General features: G+C 45.6%; 1 protein-coding gene across 3 annotated transcripts in view; it reads left to right on the forward strand.

The window, feature by feature from the left end:
* Positions 1–19893, forward strand: part of GABRB3 (gamma-aminobutyric acid type A receptor subunit beta3) — a 292198-nt gene that overhangs the window by 67750 nt on the left and 204555 nt on the right. The window contains exons 1-3 of one of the 3 annotated variants that reach the window (XM_072950638.1): positions 2621–2700; positions 3565–3656; positions 3873–3940. In XM_072950638.1, coding sequence (XP_072806739.1) covers positions 2621–2700; positions 3565–3656; positions 3873–3940 — 240 coding nt within the window. Of the gene's footprint in view, positions 1–2620; positions 2701–3257; positions 3436–3564; positions 3657–3872; positions 3941–19893 lie in introns of those variants that run through there. The other 2 variants (XM_072950636.1, XM_072950637.1) reach the window with 2 other exon arrangements.

Consider the following 19893-nt stretch of genomic DNA (forward strand, 5'->3'; position numbering starts at 1 on the left):
TGATGAAAATGTACACTGCGCTATACATTTTTCAAGAAACATCTAAGTACACATTTAACTTTTTATTTCATGTGCTATACTTCAAATTGAGATATTTTTAAAGAGTTTTAAAATCTATTGTCAGAAACTTGGATATTGTTTAAAAAGATAACTTGATTCTCTGTAAGTAAGAAGCAACTATGAGTAAAACAGAGTTTGGTGACAGGCATTTGGGTCAGCCCGAATGCAGAGACACGGACTAGGCAAAGTGATCACGTGATGCTCTTCATCTGTCTCCTTCCTTTCTTCTTCCCACCTTGAGGACCCCCAACGGTTATTCTAGCCTATTTAAAATCACTTTGTTAGGAACAAGATGGCACTTGTCTCCTTTTCCTTTTGATGTGAAAATTTCCCCATTGTGGGACTCCTAAAGCCTTTTTTCTCTTTCTGTAACATAAATGAAAGTAAGAACTACATCAATAATTTCCTGCTGATTTGGCTAACACATTAGCGCCATGTATGGAAATATTCTTGGTTTCAGGAATCCTGGCAAAGGAGTGGAAGGATGGGGGTACCTGGGGTTCAATGCTCATCCAACCTTCCAAGGCGGCTGTGGGAAGAGCTGAGACAGGAGGGCGGCCAAGGGTTGCATGCCCAACTTTTTTTGCCCATGTAGGTGCAAACTGGCCAGCAACCTTGATGAGCCACATGGCCTTATGTATCTTGATTATACCAGTGTACACTTACCACAATGTTTCTCTTTGACTTCACCTTCATATTATAAAAAAGACTGCCTTTTAGGTGACAGTAACAATTTGCCAATGGGTGGATGACTTAGACTTGGCAGAATTTACATGCCATTGCTTTACTAGGGTGTGTAATGCTGATGAAAACAGGAGTGAAGGGAAAGGGGATCCAGGTGTGGAAGGAGAGGAAAAAAGAGAGGCGTTATTACAGCAGCTCAGGACATTTCTTAGGGGGAACTGGAGGAAGAATCATTTATTTCCTGGCTCCCTTCTTCCATTCATCAAAGGCTCACCCCTTGGATAGCTAACTCGACCACAATTTCAGATTGTTCATTTGCGAATACTCAGGTCCTGTTGCATTTGGACCTCATTGCCAACCGAGAAGCCTGAAGGTGGGAGCTGAGAGACAAGCCATGTGGACAGGAGGTGGGGGGTGTGGGTTTGTTCCCGTGTAAAGCTGATCAGAGCTCCTGCAGAACTGCATGCTGAAGCAGCAACTGAAATTAAAAAATAAGGCCAAGAGACTCAGGTTGGTTGCAGCCAAGATATGAGGTGGCACGTGATTGGATACTAACATTTGCAATGTGGTTTTCAAGTTTTAGAATATACAGGATAGTAGCAAGGGGGATCATTCTTGCTATGTTGTTGGCTTTACTCAAACACCTTACTCTCCTTGTGTATTTTCCATAGCTGTGATCCTCAACAGGGCATTTCTCTAAAAGAGGTACATGCAAACAGGAGAAATAGACTGAAACATGAATGTGGAGGGGAAGGTATGATAATACAGATCTAGTTTTCCTGATAATTCCATTGTACATTAACAGGACACAGAATACAAAGTAGTTGCGAACAGACTTTTCCAGGAAATAATTAGGGAGCTATATTTATCTCTTAATCTATCTTAATATCAACCTTTCAGGTTCTGTGGTCATATTTTCTTTTCCAAAAATAAAATTGCTGACTTTTTAAAAAAGGCAGTGATATTTAAAATTAATGCCAGAAACATGCCAACTTGAGAACCAGGGTCTAGATTTAGATATTTACCTATATAAAGCCTTGACAATAGAAAAGAAAACCTTGAGCTTTGTACAAAAAATTAGTCAATACAGAGAAGCAGTTATCTATTATTAACCATTCATTAGGCCCTGGAATGGCCCAATGAAGTCTATTAAGCAGAAAGTGAACTTGATTTATAAGTTTTCTTGGCTGACCACAAGTAAGAATGTGTAACCATTTTGCTCAATACTAGAAGTCTGTAGCACAGAAAAACTATGAGGATCATTCACTAAAGAAAAATAGACAACCTAAGGCCATGGGTGAGCAAGTATTCCTCAGGTACACAGTGGTGACACACAGGGCAGGGTGGACTGTGATGTCATCAGTCTGTTTCCTGACCAAGGTGCCAGAGGTCTTCTAAAATGAGGACCAAATGATGGGGGCCGGTCACAGTTAACGAGATTTCTTGTGTTTTAGTAAGAACCACGGACAGCTCCAGATTGCATCAGAAAAGGCACGTTACTCTACCATCCCCGGGATGGTAGCCCAGGGTCTCCAAGTCTGATTTGGACTCCAGTTTACTGATGATAAAGTGTGCATATTCAGGCCTCTCTTTAACATTCATCATAAATGGATTTATGTGAGGAGGGAGGGCCCAGTGCTCACGTGAAATGTTCAGGGGGTGAGGGTGAGAGACATAGTTTAAAGAATCAATTTTAAAAATGGTTTTAAATTGCATCAATAATTAATGGGGCCGCCATGCAAGGGGCTGGATGATGGGTCAGGCGGGAAAGCCCGTGGGTGGGGGCAGGGGCGGGGATCCCCGCATCGCTGTTGGAATGCTCGGCGACGGTAGGGGAGAGCGGATCCCACCCGGGTTAGGTCGGAGGAGCAGCGCCATGTGCTCCGGGCTCCGGGCTCTCCTGCTGCTCATCTGGCTCTCCTGGACCCAGGGGACGCGAGGCTCAGAGTCCCGCAGGTGAGGTAGGGGCTTCCCCCGGGCCCGGCAGCCTCCCTCCCGGCTGCTGCGCGCAGTCCCCCGGGAAGAGGCGCTCAGCAGCATCTCCCGGCTCGGCCGCCGCCGCAGCTGGGCGGGGGTCGTAGTGAAGGAGTCGGCCGGGGAGGGGGCGGGGGGAAGCGGCTAGCGTTTCCTCCGCGGTCGCTGCCCGCGTCGCCGTCGCCGACGATCGCCTCCTTCCCGGAGCGCCAGGAGCCCAGAGCCGGCTGCGCGGCCGCCCCCCGGCCCTGCCGCGCGTCGCGCAGCCGCGGCTCCTGCCTGCCGTGCCCCGCCGGGCTCCGGGTCCCGCTCCGCCGCCTCCGAGGTCGGGAGGGGGCGCGGAGGGCGGGGGCCACGCGCCGCGGCGAGCGCGGGGGAGGGAGGGCCGGGGTGCGCGGCGCGGCGGGCTCGGCCTCCGGCTCGCCCTGCCTCCTCCCCCTCCCCGCGCGCCCGCGCCCGCCGCTCCTCCTCTCCCCGCGCCCGCTCCTCCTCCTCCTCCCCTCCCCCTCCCCCTGCGCCCTCCTCCGCTCGGGGCCAGCGCGGCGGCGGCGGCGGCGGCAGCAGCAGGAGCAGCCCCGGCTGCGGGTCGCGACGGCGGCGGGGCGCCCCCTCCCCCGTGCCGGGGCGCGGCGGAGGGATGTGGGGCTTTGCGGGAGGAAGGCTTTTCGGCATCTTCTCGGCCCCGGTGCTGGTGGCGGTGGTGTGCTGCGCCCAGAGGTAGGGTCGCGGGTGGCTTGACGGGAAGCGGGCCGGGCGGCGGGCAGCGCGCGCGGCTGTGCACGCTGGGCGCTGGCGGGTGAGCTGCCGCTTGACCCGGCTCTCTTGTGCCCCCCGCCCCTCCCGCAGCGTGAACGATCCCGGGAACATGTCCTTTGTGAAGGAGACGGTGGACAAGCTGCTGAAAGGCTACGACATTCGCCTAAGACCCGACTTTGGGGGTAAGTGGGGTGTGCGCGGCCGCTGCGGGAAGCGCGACCCGCCGCGCCGGCGGCCTGGGTGGAGGAGGGAGGCGGGGGCCGCTTCCGCTGAGCTGCGGCGCGGTGGGGAGGGGGCCCTTCGCCTGCGCCCCCCTCCTCGCGTAGCCCCCGTCCTCAAGAGCCGCCCGCAGCCCGTGCCCGAGCCCGGCTGACCCCCGTGTCGTGCGCTTCCCGCAGGTCCCCCGGTCTGCGTGGGGATGAACATCGACATCGCCAGCATAGACATGGTTTCCGAAGTCAACATGGTGAGTGCCTGCCCTCCCCCGGGCTGCCCCCAAGCCCCTGCCCGGCCGTCTGGGTCCACCGGCGTCCACAGAACCGGGCCAGAGGCCTTCTCTGCCGGGCCGAGCTTGCCGGGCCCGCAGCGGGAGCGGCGCTCCTGGGCGCCGGCCTCCTGCTCGCGCGGCTCCCTCCGCCCGCCTCGGGTGCGCGGGGGGCGTCGTTGGCGTCGGAGCGGCGCGGAGGGCGCACCCTTCCTGCCGTAGGAAGGGGTCCTGGGCTCCTGGGAGGCAGGGCTTTCGCCGCCGCCCCGGCGCTCGCAGCTCCTCCCGCGGTCTGCCCCCTGATCCCGGATGCCTGGGTGCCGTCTCGCCTGCTTAGCAACAGGCGCTGGGGAGCGGGGGAGGCGAGGAGAGTTGTGGGGGCGGCTTATGTTCTAGGAAAGAGGTGCTTTAGGGTTCCTTTGTCGTCTTTTGGAAAGAGATGCTGGCCGCTGGAGAGAACGATGGGCGGTGGTCTGCGTGTTCCGGGGGGTCTCGGGTCAGTTTCCTTGGTGTCAGCGGCTTTTCCGAGGGCAAGCGCGTGGCAGTTGGGGATGCTCACGGCCGGGGGGCTCTGGGCGCTGGAGGGCCTGTGCGGCTAGCGGGCTCGCCCTGCCTGGAGAGTCGAAGGCTGGGGAACCGAGTGTCACTTGGGGCTCTGGTGATGCTCACGGGATTCAGTACTCTGACCTGTGGAAAGCGGAGGTCCGCGTCCCGAGGTGCGAAGTGGGTGTCGCGGGCTTTTTCGCTCAGGATCCTGTAGGACAGCAGGGACCCCTTTCATTTGTTAATTGAGCTGAAATACCGTGGGATTTGGAAACAGGTTTAATTTTCCGTTGAGTGACACTTTCTAAATTGTTAAGAATGAGCATTTGGAAACAGTATTTTTGGGAAGGAATCATTTTGCAACTTTTCCTTCCGAGATATAGCACCGAGGATATAATGAGGCATGAGACAGAGCCGACAGATGTCTCAAGTCTGGTGAACGTCAGAGTCACAGGAGCAAACTTGTCTTAGATGTGTGTTCCCAGGCTCTGATTCCCAGCCAGCGGTGTGGAGTGGAATCTTGGGGTCTCTGCATCGAAAACTAGCATTTCAGAGGATTTTGAAATAGGTATTTTGTAGACAGCATTTTGAGAGACATTGCAGGAACTTAGAAATGTGGATGTTTGCAAATAAACTAAGACTGCAATTTTCAATACAGTGTTTCACAAGACGTACTTAAAAGTATATACTACTGTGGATTTTGTAGGAAGAAATCTGACTACGTGAAACTATTTTTTTATCAATTTTTCACTCTTAACCTAAAGATTTTAAAATTATAATGTGTGATTTAAAAAATACCTTTCTTTCATTGTGTATCACTCAGGGCATTTATGTACAAGGCTTTAAAATAATAAAATTGTTAGCAAGAAACACAGAAGGAATATGTCTATGTACATTACATTAAAAACATCATGTGTACTTACTTTGTAGTTTTATAAAAATACTGTCAAAAGCATGTTTTTTATAATCATAAGGAAACAAGTTAATATATTCAAGATCTACTCTAATCTGTGATTTTCTTAATTGGGAACTTCACATACTATAGAGAAGACAGTTTTTGTATGGAAGTTAATTGGCTATTCAGTGGGTTTTTATGTCAAAAATTATTATATTGGATATGAAACGGAGAAAATATACTGATGTGGCGCTTTAAGAACTCTCTACAACATTAAAACAACCAGGGGAATGAGGGGAATGTCTTGTTGCATACCATGGCACATTTTCTTTGAATTACTTTTTAAATGTGTTTAGTTGTGTAGGCATCACGCTGATACTTAGCACCTTTAAAAACTTCATCAATAGTTGCCCAGTTCATGCACTGTGAACTGAGGGGCCCCGATTTTCTCTGGACCCAATAACAGACAAATTGAAGATACAATAAAGATTATTGAATAATCTTTAAAGTGCACATCCCAAAGCCAATAATTATGCTAAGGTAGACATAGTATACTTGTATGCGTTGTTTTTTTGCATTCTTAAGACAGTAATTTTTGTGGCTCCCTAAACATAGGTTTATTATAAACAAAAGTTAGGGGTTGATGGGGTTGGAGGTTGGATGCTGTTGGACAGATGGGCTGACTGGCATTTGAAAAATTTTCCACAAGTGGATTGGGAAACTCAATCGCTAGAAAAATCTGATTTCCTGTAACTCATGATCAGGATCATAGCTCATGATCATAGCTGTGATATCTGATCTATTTTATATTAAAGGAACTGTGACTATAACAATGGTTTAGTATTAGAGGTAACATTTTATAGGGAAAGGACAGAGTATGTGAGCATAAGGTTAAACCCGTTACTCATTCATGTTGCTTAAAAACAATAAATTATACTTATGAGCCCCCTTAATCACTTGTCACTAGTTGCACAAAACTAAGTGTTGTTAGGTTATGAGACTAAATAAGAAATGATCTTGCTTTAAGGATGTTGTAGCTAGTAGCGGAGATATCTCAAGTAGTTGTGACAAAAGTAGGTAAGTTGATAAACAACAGGTTTATACTGTAGAGCACAGGGAACTGTATTCCGTATCTTGTAGTAACTTATGGTTAAAAAGAATATGAAAATGAATACATGCATGTTCCTATATGACTGAAGTGTTGTGCTGTACACCAGAAACTGACACAGCATTGTAAACTGACTATACTTCAGTAAAAATACGTTAAAAAAAACTAAATCAAAGTTAAAAAAAAAAAAGACAAAAGTGGGTAAGTCCCAATAGAGGAACAAAAGAAAGGAGCAAGGCCAAAGAGAGAACGGGAAGGAGGAGGAGAGGGAGGCAATGGGGGCAGAGAGAGAGGGGTACTGTATTGAGATTACTTCTGACAGGGAACGCATGTCCTCATGAAGGACATTAAGAAATGATCTTTAAGTTGGGTGAGTAGGGGAAATTAGAATTGTGACACAGATGGAGGAGGGTGGTCAGGGTTAGGGAAGAAATTGGCAAAGCTCTGGATGGGTAATAAACAGGGTAAAAGATTGTGAAAGAGACTCACGGGACGAGAGTGGAGAAGCAGGTCGAGCCGCTGTTCGCCTGCCTTTCTCCGCCTGGCCAAGGGCTTCAGACGCTCACTTTCACACATTAAGGAGCCCATAAATATTTTTAAGCAGGTGACTGACATGATTGAAGATGTGGTTTAGGATGAATGTTTTGGCTAAGATGTCAATTTAGGCAGAGGAGTGAGGAGGATGGGGTAGAAGATCCAAGTTTACAAGAGAATTAAAGATAAATACTCATGCAATGCTGTTCTTTGACATTTTCTTCTTAAATTTTCATAGATATATTTTTGAAAACATAGATTTAGTAAAGTAAGTAAAAATCCGCTAATATTTGAAAGAAAAGTATGTAAAGTGTGTATCTCAAGGTGGGACAGATATGTGCTTGTTGGTGAGCATTTTGGGGTGAATGGAAAGAATACTGTTACTTTTCTCTTGAAACAATAATAAAGCAGAATCTTTATCTACTAGTGGTGCATATAGTGCACCAAAGACGCCTCCAAAGAAAGCTTCTGACCTCAAAGAATTAAATGAATGGATACATTGTGCGCATCTACGTATATGTCATCACGCATTTAGTGCGTTGTATTGACAGTCTAAGAACTGATTTTAGTATTTTACTATTTAACAGTATTTTGCTATGTTTCACTGATAATGGAGATAGTCTACATTTCCATTTTTCCTAATCTTCTGATTTTTCTTTTCATGCACTAATTTTTTTTTAAATTAGCTGACTTGACAGCAATCAAATAAAAACCATTTTCTTTTACATAACTTCCCTTGTTCTCATAGGTCTTGTTTTAAAATTTCAGACAGTCTTTTAAAACTATGCATGGTTAAGTAATTATTGAGATTTAGTCTCCATATTTCTTCAAGTGAGATTGTAAAAGAACATGAAAGGACACAGTGTCTAACTGAAAACTTTTAGACGCATGTGTGATGATTCCGGTGCTTAGCACTGGTACAAGGGTGTAATAAACACGTGTTGAATAGACAGATGGTGGGATGACTGAGTGGACAAAAATTATTGAAAATATAGGAAGCATAAGGAAATACTAAAAGTATAAAGCAATGAGAAAATTTTAATTAAAAAATAATATTTTTACCGAGAGATAATGAAGTAGTCTTGTAACTCTTTAAAGGCAAATTAATTAAAAAATAAAAACAATATTTTAAAGTACTCATGAGTTCTTTCTTATTTGAATTCTTCTAATAAGCCATTGTTTGATTCTTTAATTCAGAGGGAAAGTACACATAATTTTTACTAATTAACTATAAAGTATTGAGGATATAAGACTAGACTCAAACTCTAGTGATACAAATACTGATTTTCTATGATTTAACTTGTACATTGTTATTACTTTATACTTAATTAATGTATTAAAATTAGCTCCTAATGAAAATGTAACTGCAAGATTATCTTTGCCTGATTTCATGCATAAATTCTTGTCTTTTTTTTTGGTTGTGAGTTCTTTTTAGATAACATAAAATGTGTGTCTTTGGTTACTATGAGAGGTCCCTTATGCTTGTTGTATTGTATTCCTTTGTCATTTGTTGCATTTCTTCTTGTAAAATCCACTGTTTTTTTTTTACGGTCTCCAAGTAGGATAAGCGTGGTACATCAGAATATAGTTTGAGCACATCTCAACAAGCAGCTTTGGCGTTGCATCCCTGTAAATCGGATGCAGTCTTACCCACGCACACACACGTAAACATTTGCACTCATTTTGTCTTTCCCCATTTCAGAACAGTAGGAAAGAGGAGAGGGCTGTCTTGTCTAGAACGAGCTGGAATTAGCTGGAGAATTCAGCTTGGAGGCATTTTTGATCAAACTTACGGTCATCGGCTCCCCTCCGGGTTGCTCAGCCATTAGTGAACGCTGAAGCAGTCCCCGGTCCAGCACCTGGCCAGGTGCTTGGGCAAAGGAGCTGAATCCCAGGAGTGCAGGGCGTGTGCAGAGAAGAGCCTAATGGGATGGGGAGTTTGGGGTGCCGTTTCCAGGTTGACAGCAACATCTAGCCTTAGGCACGTCACTTAACACTTGGTAATTCAGTCCCAGGCTTCCCAGATGCCCTCGGCATCTCCACAGAATTGCCAGAGCGTAGCACCTAGGGCTCATTAGCTTGACAGAAAACTGAGGTAAAGACACCCACACAGCCCCGGCCACACAAGCCCGTGTTAGAAAGCCGTCCTTAGCTGGTTTCTTCTCCAGGGGCTCTGGCAGCTCCGAGAGTCTGCATGCGAATTGTTACGAGCATTTGAAAGGTTGGAAATGTGCTAATGCTCTTATTACCAAGTAAGCTGCGGGATGACTCAGCAGAAGGAAAAAGTGCTTCTCTGACCCAGTTGGGTTTGGAAAACTGCTTACACGGAAGGCACTCCAGGGGTAAGGTCCAGCGAGCGCGCTGGCGCCAGGTCCCAGGTTGCCGCGTTTGGGAGGTGAGGCTGGTTACTGAGGACACCGCTTTCCCCTGGCAGTGTGTTTCGTGCCTAAGTTTTGATCAGGCCTCCGTGCTGGGGCGCTGGTAAGCAAGCGTGTGATGCTTCAGTCGGACGAGAACAGTCCCTTACGTAACACGCTCTTTATGAAGGGTGGTTTGTCTTTAATATTCGAAAGAATGGTATGGAGAACGCAGAGGGAATGCTTTTTGTCTTTCCCCTCAGGGAGGTTATAAAGCTTCTGTTGCTACATCTCTTAAAAGATCTTTCTTATACACGTTGTCCTTTTGAGACTAACCTCTTCCTTGAGCCTGGGCCAGGCTTAGCGATCATGTGTTGTATTGCACATAGAAGTATTTGGTTTGAATTGATGGCACAAAGCTGTTTCTTTACATAGTAAAGACATTATGATTTTTACCAGTAAAGCAGTAGGAATTCAACATTTGACTTTGTACAGTCTGATGTCTGTAATAGTGTTTCTTTTCTTCCCTTGGTAACAGAACCTTCCTTTCTCCCATGGGTTCTGTGCTAGATCGTTCATACCGTCATTGTGTTTTGAAGCCCACTAAACATTTGGTCTGAATAAGTAAAGCTGATTAACCATTCAGAATGTCTGAAATGTTTTGGGAACACATGTTGATGTGTAACTTAGGGAGATGACAGCTAACCAGAGTCTTCTGTCATTTTGCAAACCTGACAGTCAACTTGCTGAAGTAGATACTGGAGGTAGGTGGTCGTCTCATCCCTACTTTTTGGGTGAGAAAAGAGTTTCAGGGACTTGGTCCTACTCCTTCCTTTTGTCTGCTCCATATGCTGCGGGGCAGTGCAAACCACGCTCTGTGAGGGCCCCTGCGACTCTCACTGCTGTCCCACTTGAATATTCCTATTTTACTTTTTGAAGTAATGTTGCCGAAAGAGCGGTCCCCATCCCCAATGAGCCGAATAACCCAGAGACAAAGTCTTGGAGCTTAGAAGAAAAGCAGCAGCCTTACTGCTTTGCTGGGCAAAGGGGCCTCACAGCAGGCTGGGGCCTTCAGAACTGTGAGCCCCTCTTGGGGACGGGGACGGGTTGCTTGCACAGCCATCGCTCAAACAGCAAAGCATGGGTAACGACCAACAGAATTACTTTCTTCTCATAAGACTCAGAGTGGGGCGTGGTGTCTCCAGGCGACCAGATCTGTAGAGGCGAGTGGTTGTCACTCTTTCCATCTCTTTATCTTATAAGCACCCAAGGCTTGGTCTTCTTGGTCATTCAGGCTATTTTGTAAGGTGACAGTCCCGTGACCTTCTCCTTGGAGAACGACTCAGAGACCTGGCATAATTCTTACTTTCGATTATTGGAATAAAGTAGAAACAGATCAATAGCTTTAGTGTTAACAGTGGGCCTCGAGCTGTGAGTAGCAACCTGTCGGTCAGGTTTGTTGACCGTCCTAAGGGCGAGCGTAAGAATAAGCCATCTGTTAGCCTAAGTGTGGCCATTTTATTAATTCTCCTTCAGCAACACTATCAAAGTATGAAATATGAGCCTGGTGTGCTTGTTTGCTTAGAATCTTTCTTCTGCATTTTTCTCCCCCTTAGACTGTAAGCTCCGTGAGCCAGGCCTGTGTCCGGGAGCAGCCCTTCGTGGTGCCTGGTGGGTTCATTCTTCGTATATTTTCTTTCAACCAGTGTCTAATTATTCACTGGTTCAATGATTTTGGCTGAAAGAAAATGTATGAACAAAGAATGAATGAATATATAAGTGCATGAATAAATAGGTAGCTTTCCAATGAAATATATTTATAGCCCAGAATTTCGGCTCATGACGAAGAAGAACCTTTTACAAGCTAAACGTGTTGTATATGTTTTTTACTTTAGGGGGCTTAATTTGATTTTCCTTTAGGAAATTTGTATAATTGTACACAGTGTCATACCATCAGCTGTCAAGTATTCCGTAGCTGAGAGCTTCGACGCGAATTTCGAAGCAGAAAGGAGGGAGGTATTGCCTTGGTCCTGTGACATGTGGCCTGTGTAAGGGTTAGTGTGGGTAATTTTTTATTTTGAGACTTTCAAATTATTTTTTATTAGGTAATCATATTTCATAACAGCTGTTTAGGCATACAAACACGTATATACAACTTTCTAGCGTGTAAATAAAAGGTAGCAGTTTAGTATATCTGCTTGAATTCATATTATTCAAAACATTGCCAAAAATGTTTATTAAAAAAATCAGGAAAATTGTTTAACATGTTCTAAAAATTTTGCGGTGTGTGTATGTAAACATTTTCAAGCTTGCTTTACCAAAAAAGAGTGCAGTTTCTATCCAGGTGTTCATAGTGACTTTCAAAAGGAGTTTAAAAGGGGGAGGAAAGAAGGTGGCCTTGCCTGGCATTAACTAAGCATCGACCGAGGCGCGGCTGCCGGTGCCTCGGAGCGCGCGGAGCTTAGCGTCTTTCTGGGAGTGTGTGTGGGTTGGGCTGTTCCACGCGACAGGGACGCCTCGATGGTCCTTATCCCGGATCCTTGGGGCTCTGCTGTCCCCTTGTAGCGGCCGCTCGGCGGTGCGGCTTGTTTGCCAGCTTCCCAGCCCCGGTCGCGTCGGGCCGCTTCTGCCAGCCGTGAGGGAGATTCTCGCGCCGCAGAACGCGGAAGACAAAGGCTACAGTCGGCCTCATCGCGTGGCAGCTTGCGCAGTCCCGTCAGCTCCAGGCGGAGCCAGCGCCCCGCCTGCGTGGCGGGGGATGTGAGCGCCCCGCGCTCCCGGGGGGCCGCGGCCTGCCTCGGGGAATCAGCGGGTCCCTCGTGGGGGCGTCTGTGGGGCCCGGAGAATTAACCACGCTTTGCACACGAGGATTCCTGTGAACTCGTCGCAGAAAAAACATCTGAATTAGGGGAAGCGGTGTCACTTGCGTGGCCTAGACCAGGGGGCCCAACGGAGAGACCAGGGAGCCTCGTGTGGGGCTGGGGTCATCGCAGGGCTCACGCAGCAAGCGTGCTCCGAGCACAGTTTCCCATCGTTGGTGTGGTCGGCGCTCTGCCTTTCCAAGGCGGCGTGCACACTGGGAAACGCACGGGGCAACTCAGTTCAGAGGATCAGGAGTGAATGCGCTGCATCCCTTTCTAAGAGTGTTTTTTTTCTCCCCTCTGTTTTTCGAGGGGAAGGTAGTTAGGTTTATTTATTTATTTATATTTGGAAGCGGGACTGGGGATTGAACCCATGACTCGGGCGTGCGCTTGCCCTCCCCCTGCGCTGTGTTCCTTTGATGCCGTTCAACATTCTGCGGATAATTCGTTGGTGTGAGGGTGTATTTGACCGTGCCATTGAATGAGTGTTCATTTCTTAGTTTTTCCTTTGTTTCGGCCAGAATTCCCCGTGAGAGTGGGACTTCCTGTGGTACGGGCTGTGTTGAAGGGAGTGCTGTTCTGGAGCAGGCCCGTCCGTCTGTGGCCCATAATCAAAGTGTTTCCGCTCCAGCCGTATCAGAGATTACGTTAAAGATGTAAAAATAGGTTTCTTTGCTGCAGGAATTATCAAACCCTTTAATATGCTAATGAGTTCTGTAAATCTTCGTGAGAGGGGTGAAGACGTTAACATTTAAAATTTATGTCTGGGGATTTTTCTCTTTGGGAGGGGAAGGTGGACCTTGTTAACAGAAGTTTATTCACTGTTCATAAGGTCCATCATCCTTACTACTCACGAAGTTTCCTGTGGAACATTGTTTAGGAGATGGGGGCCTAACCCACTGAATTAGAATGATCTTTAATATGGAGTTCAAGTCCCCAGGAATGATGATGGCTGAGAAGATTATTGCCTTAATAAAGCCTCTTTTGGGGACCATGTCCACAGCACAGAAGGCACAATTTTGACTAAAAAAAAAAACTACCAGTGCAAATGGGAATGGGTAATATTTTCTGGAAATGCAGATTAAGCCTCAATTATAGTTAGGTAAAAAACACAGAGATTTTCTCCTACAGTAATACTCTGTGTCACGTTGAAGGAAGGCCTGTGAGTTTCAAGCCTCCTTGTGTTCTTGTTAAGTACGACAAGACTAAATGATACAGAGACAGAGATGGCTGTGTTGAGCAAGGGAAAACGCAAGAAAGGCTGTTGGGCCAGCAGCAGTGGGTTAATTCTGAGAACAAAATACGGCTCCTTGGGGCAACTGGGCTTGACCAGCAGCTTCCAGATGGTGGCCCTGGAAGGCTGGAGTTCCTTCTTGGGGCTGTGGCAGTGAGAACGATGCTGCGTCCCACTAGGGAGGGTGGACGCCTGTCTTTGAATGTATTACATTGTGTAACCAGGTATTTATTATAATCTGCAATGTGTGTTATGTATACTGTATATTATGTAATTTAGTTGTCCCTACTTATCTGTGAAACAAAATTCTCTTTAAAAATAAGATTTCCTCAATTAAAAAAAGTGATTAAAAAAAGATTTTCTTTAGTTGAAAGGTTTTCTCATCCCTGGGAGTAAGTCATCTCTAAAATTCCCCATATGAATGACCCTCTACAGTCCTACGGAGAGTTTATACATGTCCATGGGTGGTCAGTGACAGCAGCCTGCAGGGCAGATGCATTTTCTGGACTGTTCCAGAGCCGCAGGAATATTACGCAGGGCAGCGCTGCTCAGCCCTGCAGAGGCCCCACGGGGGCGCTGGGCTTGGCTGGTGGTCATGGGTGAGTAAACAGAGTCCATCCAGAAATGTAAAGAGACTCAGAAATGTTAATTGATTGTAAGGGTAATAGGTTTCTTTTTTTGTTTGTTTGGTTTGTTGTTTCTGGCATTTGGAAGCACAGAAAGCTGGTTTTTAAAAAGGAGAGTTTTCACTTTGGCACTACTGTGTGTCTGTAGACCCTTTTCTCCTATGCTGTGCTTTGTTTATCATGACGCTGTCTTGTCTCGAAGTCTATCTAAAGATAGATGGAAGAGCTACTCTCTGAACTGGAGATGTTACTTTATTATAGTGAACTGTTAGGAATTTTTAATTATCTAGGTGATCTCCTCAGTGCTCCAGGCTGCTTCACCTTTAGAGACCAGAGCGTCAGAAACTTGCAGAGCAGTGAAAAGAGCTGATTGTCAGAACACTTAGATCCCAAAAGGGTTTACATTAACTTTGGCAAGTCATTCAGACTCAACGGTCCTCAGTGTGATCATCTTTTTAACAAGTATGTTAAGAATGGATTCTCTAAGCTGCCTTCTGGCTGAATTCTCTGGTTTCTTAGAGTCTGTGAGCAGTTAGAAACATAAGGGACGTTCTGTTTGCCTTCCACTGACCACTGCTTCCTGTTGTTTGATGCTGCTTGGGGTTTAATTGGTGATCCAAGTGATGGTCAGCTGGCAGCTTGCAGCTTCATATTCAAAGCGTGGCCAGTGGGAAACTCAGGGCGCATCTTCCCAAGCTACCCGTGCTGTGTGCTGCGAGACGGGGCGCGTTGTACAGGAACAGGGTGGCTGAAAGCCTGTACCCGTGCTCATTAATTTTTGGATTTCACACACGGCGATGTTCACTTTTTTGGGGGTCTTAATTTAGCCTTACTAATTGGTGAGTGAAAACTGTAATGGGCTGTTAAAATGCTCCTGTCATATCCAAAGCGTGATCTTTCCATTATCACCTAAGACACATAACTCAATCTAGAAATGTCAGTTAATGCTGCTGGATACCAAATTGTCCATATTCAGATTAAAAAAAATGCTATGTGAATTTAATGCTTGCAACAGTTTTGAGGCTTCTGGGGGTATTTCGGTGAGAGAATTTTAATATCGTTTGAGTTCATAATCCAGTTGGCAAGGAGGAGGATGTGGGCTGAGTCGCAGTCATGCGCACTGTGCTCTCAGTCTGATGGGGATGATAAGTCGACATTTAGTGGAGACAATTTTAAGCGTAGACCTCCAAGGTGGTTGTATATTGTGGCATCTCTACAAAAAATGAAGCTTTACCACCGTCTACCTCTTTTTTGATCCTTCATCTCACTCAGAACGAAATGATTCTACGTAAAATGCGAGCAAGTAAACCTGGGTGGATATAGGAATAAACCTTGGGGTCACCTGAGCTAGAAATTGCAAAATGAGATACGTAAACTTGTTTAATTTTGTTCTGAACGAGGCAAAACGTGGACGTGCAAGTCATTATGTAATTAGGAAATGACCTGTTTAGGATGATATAGATCCAAGAGGAAAGAGTGACTCAAACTTGGATGTAATCCATGACCAAAAAGTTACTAATGATTTCACAGTGTTTGCTTCCTCTTTGTCTGCTGGAGGTGAAATACGGCTAATTATGGATTGTTGCATCTGGTTGGGAGAAATTGTAGCGCAGTCTGAAGACAGTAAATAAGTTATGCCTAGGGTAGCACTTTGAAACCGTGTATCTGCAGTGGTAGCCCCACACATAGATGCTTTTGAGATTAAAAAAAAAATGCTATGTGAATTTTTCCCCCCTTTTTCTCTCCCAGAGCAATGGGGTATGGCAGGTGGTCTGAACCAGCAAAGTTCAGACATAAAAGTGGGAGACACTCTGTGCCAAGTGTCACTGATTTAGCACCTTGGGGAGCACCAGCTCCGAGGATCAGTGGGAGGGGGCGGGTCCTGGGCATCAGCTGGTTTACTGAGATGAAGGAGGAAAGGTCAAATGGGAGCAGGGGTTGACGTCCTTCACCGTCTCTCTGCTGCCCACCTGAATGAAATTTTCTCCCCTTAGGAGGTGAGAAATGGGGGTTTTACCTGCCAGTTTCCCTCTCCATTTATCCTTCAGGAATTTTGATGTTACAATTTAGATGCCCCCAAGCACCAATTTGGTTCAGTGACTTTCCCCCTTTTATTATAGCTTTCCATTTTTAAAACTACTAAGAAAAAACCTTGTCTTCCCCAACATACTTCAGAGGAAAGTGGAATGAAATTTAAGGCTGACAGGAAAGCAGGCATCTATTAATTGACATCCAATTTCCTGATATGTCAGCCTTTGCCGAAGACTGTACTGGATTATGCAATAACGTGCAAACAGAAAATCGGAATTTGCTCATGCTACAGTATTAATAGAAACTGTCATTTAATGAGAGGAAGCTCACACATCACACATCAGCGTCAATATTACTGAACTATTTTCTGTGTGGTGTTTCTGTGTAAGTGTGAGTGTTTCTAGAACACACTTCGGTGAAGGTGTTTTTGTGTGACTACCTACATTATGATAGAAATTACAATCATCACAGAACCCTGAAATATAAAAGAAAACATGGTAGAATTTCATCACACTGACAGTCGAAGCTGCTGCAGTGGTAGAAAACGGGAGGGTAAGGGGCTGATTTTGTGAATGTGTGGGCAAAACACTCTTTCTAGTGCTTTGGAGTGAGGTGAATATCTAACTCACACTTACTCTAATGGGTTAGTCCAAAGTAAGCTGTGTATGTAGATTTTGAAACTTCCAGGCTTATTGAAGAAACTTGCATTTGTCAGTCAACTCTGCAGCTAGTTGGAGAGAGGCCAAGCAATGAACTTTTCCTTTTCTTTATTTCTCAAAATAACTGATATCACTTAATGATTCCTCTTGGCTTTCATAACTTGATCTTTTTGGTCGACCTGTTCATGTGCCGTCTCCTTCATTCTAAGCACTTGAGATTTAAGAGGTGACGTAACTGGTATGGAACTGCTCTCATAACCAAAACAACAACAACAACAACAAAAACCACTCAGCATCGTATGACCAAATGCCAACAATTGGGGCTTTATCACATTTCTCCGATTTGGCACACCTGGTCACACTTTGCCTCTGTCCCTCCAGCCTTGAAGCTCTGGCAAGCACTCAGTGCCACACGAAGGGGTTACGGAAACTCCCGAAGAGGGTGCCTGACTGAAGCCCAGGAGTGAGTGGGTCAAGGAATATGTGGAGTGTGAATAGTCACCAGCCTGTTCTGATATGGGGGGCCCGTGGCAGCGAAGGTGGGGTCGAGGACAGGGTGGGCGCTGGGAGTGTTCTAAACAGGAGGAGGGTGAAAAGCCCTAGATGGAGTGGAGAAGACTTCAGGGAGTTCTGGGTGGGATTAAAATAGCAAAAAAGGGTAAAATTGTACAAGAAACTGGATTTTTGATTCCTTACATACTTGGGATACTGGGGCATTTGGCCACGTTTGACTGGAAAGTAGGTATATGACACTCTGTAGTGGGCGAAAGGAGATAAAATTGTTTACTTCTGCTCTTCTTCCGTTTTCCTTTGAGAAACGTGGAACCACTGAGGGCGGTTGAGTCCCTGAAGTGGCGCCCCCGACCCTCCTGGTGGCAGCCACCTCAGGTGCAGACACCAAGGAGGTTTATCACCTGCCAGGAGCCTGTGCTGAGACCCCCAGGTGTTTTCAGCGCTGCGGGTCTTCCCAGATGCCTGGATGCTCTTATCAGATGTGATGGGAGGCAGGCCAGCAGGGAGGAGAGCCCTTCAGTGAGGAGCAGCGCAGAAAGTCCCCCTCACGCGGCCGGGAGCTCGTAGAGGACCACAGCACCCACGGAGCTTTCTGCGTAACACGTGGGACTCCGCGTTGGCTCTCTGTGTTCTTTATCACTGTGTCAGGGCAGGCGTGTTCTCTGAAAAGAAGACCCTTGTAGCTACAGAAGACAGGATGAGTTTCTGTTGGGAACCTGGGTACTCACTGCATCTTAACTGCTTCCACAAAATAATAAAAAAAAAGCCCAATATTTGCCCACTAAGAAAATTTAGAATATATAGAAAAATACATTTCGTTGTATTTCTTTTTTTTCCCATGCACATGTAACTTGTATGGGCTATTTTTGACATGCTGTACGTAAGTTACTATCATGCTTTTCTGTGTAGCTTTATGTTACAGGCACTTTCATGCTGTTCAACATATTCTACAGATCTTTTAAGCATTGTATGGTATTTCCTTGCATGGCTGAATAATATATTTTACTTAATGTTTTCCTTTTGGCTATTTAGGCTACTTGCTCTGATTTGTTAGACTAAGTAGCATTTTAATGAATATCCTTGTAAATAGCATTTTGATGAATATCCTTTTGTGTAAATTATTATGTATTCTTTCCTTGAGAAACATTTCATTAAGTAGGATTACTGAATCGAATAGTATGAATATTTTTAAGGTGTTTGATACACATAACCAAGTAGCTTTCATGAAAGGATCTCTTGATTTGGGCTCCCAATGATTTGTCTAAAAAATGTTTTGTATCTAATATTCTAGAATAAGTATTTTTTTGGTGAATGGAAACAGAACAATAGCTTACAGACTATTAGAATTTAAAGCTAAAACTGAGTTAAACTCCAAAACCGTTCTTAACTTTATCATTACTCCAGCACAATCTCATCCAACAAGAAAAACATACAGAGAATTTGGCTTTCTAATATCAACTTCGTCTTAATTTCATATTTGGTATTCTGATATATGTGGAAGGCACAGCACAAGTTCACGTCACCGTTTTGGACAAATTAGAATCAATTCTAATTCCCCAAATAACTTTTACACTAGAATACTAGAATTTTCTCAGAAATCAGTCGTAGGAAGGTGGAAAAAAATTCATTGTTACCGGGCTTTGAAGTCACAGTTGACAGTTTGTATCTGGAGGCCCACAGTATCAGATTCTACCAAGATGTTTAAAGTTCAGTTTAGCCCCGTGTTGAGTCTCAGTCCCTGAGCAGGCGGAGCCCCGAGCTTGGGGTGGGCGGGGCCGCTCGGCCTGGGTGGGGCCTCACCCGGTTCCACCCTGATCTCCCCGGAGCGCGGCGAGCTGGCTGTGAAGGGCGTCCCATCACTCCGAGGTGGTGTTTAATGGAGCCTTCGCTTACTTGGCCTGTTGTATGAGTAACATTTCAGGGGACTATTTTCCGTAGAGTTCATGAGGAAAAAAATCAGATATTAAAAATGACCTGCAGTTTGGTCTATTGATGCAGAGAAAAAAAAAATTAAGTGATCATTAACATTTAATTGAAAGGGGAGTTTAAATGAATTTGGACTTCCCCACATCGATTATGAGATGAATGGATAACCATTTTTCCTCACCACCCTGGTGTTTAATCTTGCCATCATGTCCAGAAATAGCGTCTTGGTGAAAGCCGTTCAGAAACAACCTTCTATTTCCTCAAAATTTTCCCCTATGCCTGAGCTTTATTTTATCTTATTTTATTTTTCCTCTATTTTATTTTATTCTATTTTGCAGTACTTTATTTTATTTTTTTACATCAAGGTCACACATTTGACCAAAGAAGCCATTCTGCCTTTGAGAAGACTCTTTTCACTGGTTCACCTGCCTTTCTTTCCCTTCCTTCTGTTCTGGCAGAAATTTCAGGTTCCTTCCTCCATAAGCACTGGTTCTGCCGCTCATCCTAGACGCCAGAGAAACCTGTTTCCCGTCTCTGCAGCCCTGTAACCTCAGCCTGCCCTTCACAGCCACATTGGTCAGAGTGCCACGAGCCTACCCACGTCTCCCAGTGAATATCTTATTATTGACTCTTCTTGTCTTCACCACC

The sequence above is a fragment of the Vicugna pacos genome, chromosome 27, assembly GCF_048564905.1.
Source record: "Vicugna pacos chromosome 27, VicPac4, whole genome shotgun sequence".
Classification (NCBI taxonomy): domain Eukaryota; kingdom Metazoa; phylum Chordata; class Mammalia; order Artiodactyla; family Camelidae; genus Vicugna; species Vicugna pacos.